At 48.5% G+C, this 7,166-nt stretch overlaps 1 protein-coding gene across 1 annotated transcript in view; it reads right to left on the reverse strand.

The window, feature by feature from the left end:
- The window catches only part of GLP2R (glucagon like peptide 2 receptor), a 56,860-nt gene extending 53,470 nt beyond the window's left edge, over positions 1 to 3,390 (reverse strand). The window contains exon 1 of the mRNA XM_057716355.1: positions 3,202 to 3,390. Coding sequence (XP_057572338.1) covers positions 3,202 to 3,390 — 189 coding nt within the window. The remainder of the gene's footprint in view (positions 1 to 3,201) is intronic.
- Positions 3,391 to 7,166: the final 3,776 nt, after the last annotated feature.

Here is a 7,166-nt window from a genome sequence, read left to right on the forward strand (position 1 = left end):
GCCATGACTGATGGCCACGGTCAAAAGAAAAAAATAAAACCTAAGAAGCACATGGGGCTTCCTAGGTGGCGCAGTGGTTGAAAACCCACCTGCCAATGCAGGGGACATGGGTTCTACCCCTGCTCCAGGAAGACCCCACATGCCACAGAGCAACTAAGCGCGTGAGCCACAACTATTGAGCCCATGTGCTGCAACTACTGAAGACCACATGCCTAGAGCCCGTGCTCCGCAACAAGAGAAGCCACAGCAATGAGGAGCCCGCGCACCACAACAAAGAGTAGCCCCCACTTACCACAACTAAAAAGAAAGCCCGCGCACAGCAAAAAAGACCCAACACAGCCAAGAAAATAAATAAATTAAATAAATTAAAAAAAAAAAAAACCTAAGAAGCACTGAATTTGGTCAGTCTAGAAGAGCTGGACAAACTCAGACTGCCTTCCCAGGTACTTGTCCTAACAACATGAAAAACACAAGAGGCAAGTCCAAGTTCAATCACAGCCAAATCCAAATAAAGTAACGATGAGTAGATGTTTTCTAACTGGAAAAGTCCAGCTTGATCTCAATTCCTTTTTCCACTGCATGGGCAACCAGCACCAAAGACTCACTTGGCTCAGAAGGGATTAAAGAAAAGGGGAAAAAAGCCGCTGTTGACTTGCTTTAAATAAAACTTCTATTATTCTTTGTTACCGAATACAAATAAACTTCACTGCAAATAAATGTGAACAGACAAGCAAAAAGGGGAGAAGATGGAATCTTAATCTCTTGACTCAGAAAAAACCATCTCCTTCCAGACTCTTCTCTCTGCCCTCACATACATCTTTTTTCTTTCTTCTTCCTTTCCTTTTTGTTTTTAACCCCAATGGAAATAATACTGTCTTATAGCCTCTTTTTCTACCAGAAGATGTATTGTGACTATATTTCCATTGCAAGAACTACACTTCTAAAACACCATTTTAAGAGCTCCATAATTTTCTATGGATGAATGTGATATAATTTATTTTTTTAATTCTCTGGCATTGAACATCTACATTGTTTTAGATGTTCGCTAATATAAATGATGCTGTAACGGAAATATTTTCAGCTAAACATTTGAGCACATCTTTGTTTTCTTAGGAAAAATGCTTTGAATTGGAATTTCTGGGTCACAGACTATGCATTCTTAAAAGGTTTTGACAATGTACTGCCAAACGATCCATCCTAGCCAAAAGAAATTTTTTTATTTAAAAATATGCACCTTTTTACACTCTCATCAGCAAAGTATGCAAGAGCCACACATTCACTTCTTAAAGAGCCTTAGAGAGTTTATATTTTTTTGATGCCAAAGCAACTGCTAATTAACTTAACTGAGTTGTGGAGACGGGAAGGAGAAGTGAGGAGACAGAGCCATTTCCCAGCTTGAATTTAGAAACTAAACTATCCCTGAGAATTTCTCATTAAGTGAATTTTATGAAGACTTCCTGCCAAACAACATGCCATGGTCATTTATCTCCAGCAGGGCCAGCGTCTATGAGCAAAACTCATCATGGAAATCTACGCGAAGCCTCGTAGCATAAACATCTGGAGAAAGGAGATGGGTTTTGAGCCGGGTAACCAAGAGAAGGGTCTTCAGAATTATATACACACACTGCAGGACAGACAGAGGGAAGAGGTTCTGAAAACAGACGGAGTGGCAGAGGCGGGGAGGGGACACTGCTCACAGGCACATTATCGATTATGAAAATACCAAGGTGTGGCTCGGTCAGAGTCACAAGCTGGCCTGAGGCACTGCAGGTTCCGCTCTTGTCACCTAGAAATATTTGTGTGTCGACAGCTTCCAAGGAAGGCTGGGGAAGAAAGAACACAGGACTGCAAATACCCTGGGGGCAGGCACGATGGCTCCACTGCTCACAGGCTATTCCATCGCAAGTGATCATGTAACTCCTGTGAATCTTAATTTCCCCATCTGTAAAATGGGTCCAGTAATAATCACCTTCTCAGAGGCTCATTATGGGATTTAGGCAAGATAATTATGATAAAATGTCAAGGGCTGCAGCAGAGCTTGGCACCTAATAGACAATTGACCCATGGTTGTAGATAGGAGGTGAAAAAACCAGACAGTTAGTTGAATATACTCCACTTGAATATGAGATAGAGAATGGAAGCAAGGGTGAGACATCTGTGTCAACTCTCCCAGCAACGGCCCCACCACTAAGTCCCAGGGCTGGAGGCAGGCCAGGCCACCTGCCCTCAGAAATGTTCTGATCACTCACCGAGAGGCGGCCACCATGGCAAGAATCCCATGAAGTCAAGGGCTGGGCTCACCTCTACCATCTGTGAGGGTTTGAAGCCAGCCCCTGGGAGGACGTGGATACAGAGAATTTGGTAGGGGTTTTCTGCCTGTCTGGCTCGGGACCAGTACCAAAGAACGTCTGATAAGGTAAACACTTATGACAGCTGGCACCGCAGTCCTCCCTCTGTGGGGGCAGGAGGCATTCAGATTTCCGAGCTGCAAACAGAGACTAACGCTGCCCCTGGACCAAAGGAAGAAGAGAAGCATTTCTCAAGATACTTCCTTACTCAGGTGAATGGAACTGACGTTCCTTCACATCATGGCCGCATATAAAAAAGGAACCTTGAAAAGGGAAGGGGCAAAGGTCTCGTCTCCTGGGATAAGAAAAACAACAAGCTACCAAGAATCCAACTAAAGCAGATAGTCACATAGCTTATGATACCTCCCCGAAGACCTGAAACATCATGCCACAGAGCTACATTTTCTGACATACAGAAACGTTCAACCTCCTTGAGATTCAGTTTTCTCATCTGTAAAATGGGGTTCACAGGAGAACCCATTCAATTCAAAGCCTCAAACCTGAAAGAATGATGAAAGCAGACGGGAGGAAACATGCAAGGCATTTTAAATGCTGCTTGCAGATTTCACTCTGACATGTGAAAATGCTTATAATGTGAGGTAATAAGAGGAGACCAGGATACAAAATGTTTTCCATATCCGAATTCCGGCTGTGTAGAAAAAATGCCTAGAAGAAGGATTGAGGAACATATGTCAAAATACAAACAGTGATTACCTCTGAATGATCGTTACTGTCTTAATACTGTTTTACATTTACCAAATTGCCTGCAAGAGGCCTGAAGTGCTTCTATAATCAGAAAATACATACAACTGATAATAATAGCAATAACAATAATAATACAAACGGCTCTTACTTGCTTGATGGAAACCAGAAGCAGCAGGGCCAGGAAGGGCCTCGCAGGGGTCCAGAAAGCCCGCTTCCTGGGGAAGGGGAAAGACCTGGCCCCCCAGGCAGCAGGGACGCCCGTGGGCAGCACATGGGCTCCAGGCAGGGGCCCCACTCTCCTCCTCCCAGGCCCTGCCCGACTCAGTTCCGGCCTCATCTTCCTCGCTGTGCGGTCACAAGTGCCGGCACATTGCCCGCGCGGTCCAAGATGTACCACAGGCGGCCTCCGCTTGCATTCCTCTTCCTACAGCGAGAAAATGTTTGCACAAACCCTCTGCACGCCGCCCCGAGAGCGTCTGCCCCAGTCTAGAGCCATCTACCGAATCTCCACAGTTTCTCATCAGCGACGACTCATCCCCCGCCCCGGCCCCCCCAAAGGCAGGGAGATTTTTCCCAGACCTCCCCCAAGTCGGCTGTGCTCCTGGGACTTCCTGGGCAGAGGCCGCCCAGGAGAAAAGACAAGGCGGTCAGTGGGTTCCACCCCCAAAACCCCAGTCTCTGCACAGGACCAGGGTGGGACCGACTTGGGTTCCAGCTGCTGAGGACCAGTGGTGGGAAGGATGGACCTCCGGCCAGGTCTGAGGTGGGCAGCTTCGTGAGGGGGGACCTTCCTTACTAAGGCTCTAAGTTTTTCCAGGTTTGGCTGAGCCCAGCCACAAAGGCAGGGTCTCCTCTGGGTCCTGTTTACGCCAAGACTTCCAGAAAGACAGCTGCCCAGCCCAGGAGAAAGCAGCTCCTGACCCGAGGCCTGAAGCAAAACCCCACTCAGTACCTCGAGTTCCTGCTACACAACAGCCAAACAACATGCTGAAAAGTCAGAAATGTGCACGCCTCTGGACTGCCCCCATTCGCTGTGAGCAGAGGTCACAGGGTCAGCCCATCTGGCAGGTCCTTTGTCAGAACCCCATTATTGCCAACTGACGTGTGTGTCCTTTCTCACCACACCTGACAGGTATAAAATCTTTTCGCCCAACATCCTATATCATTCATCCTCACAATGACCCTGTGAGGGTATGATTATTTCTCCACTTGACAGCTGCAACATAGAGGTTCAGAGAGGTTAGGTGGCTTGCCCAAGACCACACAGCAAGTAAACGACAGAGCCAAGATACCCAGGTTTTCTGACTAGTTCCCTGACCACAGTTACTTGGTAAGATGCCGTATCTGACCTCACCTAGTTGGTGAGTTCCTTTTCTCTGGTAGGCTCAGCACTGTGTCTCTGAGAGGCTCTGTTTGGCCCTTCTCTCCCACCCCTCCCTGTCAAGCTCCTGGAAGCCCCTTTCAAGTCTTTCTAGCCTCCTGAACTGGAGGACCGGCAGAAGATGTCCTGATTGAATGAAACGCAGGTCAGCAAGAGACAGGAAGACCATGTTTCCATTTAGTTTTTTTATCCCCCCTAAGGTAAACCAGAAGAGCTCATCCTGGTTAACTTACTCAAGCGAATGAATTCTGAACAGTTGGGGAAAAACAAGTGCGCAGGGACTTCCCTGGTGGCGCAATGGTTAAGAATCCGCCTGCCAATGCAGGGGACAGAAGTTCAATCTCTGGTCCGGGAAGATCCCATAAGCTGCGGAGCAACTAAGCCCATGTGCCACAACTACTGAGCCTGCGTGCTGTAACTACTGAAGCCTGCACGCCTAGAGCCCGTGCTCCACAACAAGAGAAGCCCCTGCAATGAGAAGCCCACACAGTGCAATGAAGAGTAGCCCCCGCCCGATGCAACTAGAGAAAACCCGTGTGCAGCAACAAAGACCCAACGCAGCCAATAATAAATAAATAAATAAATAAACTTCTATTTAAAAAAAAACAGGTGAGCATCACTCAATGGAAATCCTTGGAAATCTTAAAAACAAACAAACAAAAAAACCCTATGGCAAGACTCTAAACATCAGGAGTCAAACACTCATCGTGAACACAGACCCCTCCCCCCGGATGGACTCACATAGTGATGTGACCTCTGGAATCCACGTGGTCATCTCTCTGGGACAGCAGAGACAGGGACGAAGTGACCAAGAGGAAGAAGAGTGCCCCCGTGATGGCTCTGATCCTGTGTGGGGCTGGAAAGCTGGTCTGAAACGCACTTTACAGAGTATCTTCCAAGTCGCCTGCTGGCAAAGATAGGGCCTGTTTGATAAGAACATTCTATCTAACCTCTCTGAACTTTTTCTCAAAAACATCCTTTTTCTGAAGGGATGGATTGGGGGACGACACACGCTGTCCCCACCCGTTGGATGGATGCCATCTAGTGATAAAACAAGGTAACTCCTCTTCCCACGAGACCGGCCGGCAACCACACAAACAGACGCAGCTCACAGGCTGCCCAGAGCACAGGACGCAGTCTTCGGTCTTTGCCAGGAGGAAAGTCCAGACAGAGTGATATGGACCCAAATGACACTGGCCTTTTCTCCTGCCCAGGCGGGCAGATTCTCCGTCGTGCCTGGGGGTCTTCGGAGGTGCCTAACACGGCATGGAGAACCTGTGTGCTCCGGATGCCTTGTGGAACCTGCTGCTACCTTCCTCTGGCCCTCACTGCTTCATCGCAGTCCCCTGCCCAAGAAGTAGCTTGTCCCCTTAGCATCACTACATCTGCAATGCCGCTGGGCGAAGGCAGGAAGGATAATGGGACAGGAGGGAGTGGGGCAGGGCAAAACCGGTCAAAGAATGGCACGGCCCTCCAGCTTAGGACAAAAACTGGTTAGGACCAAGATTTGACTTCCCGCAGACCTCGAGCCTCATTATACACTCATTGTAATATATTAGCATGTTCATGACACGCCTGCTGGCGCTGTAACAGATCCGAGGCCGACCATAAAAGGCCAAAAAGTGGGCGGTGCCCCAATGGGTGGAAATCTCCACCCCTCCTCCAAGATAGTTAGAATGGCCCTCCCACTCATTAGCATATAAAATTACCCAGCCCATAAAAACTAACCACCTCACACCCCGAGGCCCTCTCACTTCCTGAGCTAGTCAGCATTCTGTATACCTGTGAAAGGTGTATCTCTCTAAATATACGTGCTGTCACTTTACTATGGTTCCATCTTGAATTCTTTCCTGCAGGAAGCCAAGGACCCTCACTTGGCCGCCCGTCCTAGGGGCTCACCTGAGACCTGGGATGTGACCATTCTCTCGCCCCACCCTTTTGCAGCAGTGTTCCAAGGGCTCTGCCTGCCGGCTTTGGAGACTCCAGGGTGACGCTGAATTCTGCACCCACGTGGAATGCATGCCACCCACCGCTGTCTGCACGGCACTCAGGCCCTGAAGCAGGCTGCCTGGACGTGAGCCTCTCGGAGTCCCTGGAACAGAAGGTGTCCTCAGTAGTCCCTGTCTCTGTAGAGCCGGGAAGGCCTCAGCCTGAGGACCCTGATCAGAGCAAAAGGTAAGGGTGGGGCAGTCTCACCCAGACACCCACCCAAACCACCCTGGTCTTCCATCAGAACCCAACATCCTTTATAACAGCCACAAAGTGGAAACAAGTCAAGTATCCACCCAACAACGGATGAACAGATAAACAAATAAAGGACATTATTCAGCCTTTAAAAGGAAGGAGAGTCTGACACCTGCTACAACGTGGTGAACCTTGAGGACAGCATGCTACATGAGAAAAGCCAGTTACAAAAAGACAAATTCCACGTAGAGCTAGAGTGACCGAATTCATAGAGAGTATCACGGGGGTTGCCAGGGGCTGGGGGAGGGGGACGGGGAGTTAGCATTTAATGGGGACAGAATGTCAGCTTCGTGAGATGAAAAGAGTTCTGGAGATTGGTGGCAGAACACCATGTACTTAAGTGTGCACTTAAAAATGGTTAAGATGGTAAATTCTATGTTACGTGTATTTCGCCACAATTTTAAAGGAACAAAAACAGAAAACCAGCGGCCTCCATCACCTCTCCACTGTGGAAAGGACTGAAGGGCCGAACTGTTGAAGGGGGCACG

This window comes from Hippopotamus amphibius, chromosome 17 (genome assembly GCF_030028045.1).
Source record: "Hippopotamus amphibius kiboko isolate mHipAmp2 chromosome 17, mHipAmp2.hap2, whole genome shotgun sequence".
Lineage (NCBI taxonomy): Eukaryota > Metazoa > Chordata > Mammalia > Artiodactyla > Hippopotamidae > Hippopotamus > Hippopotamus amphibius.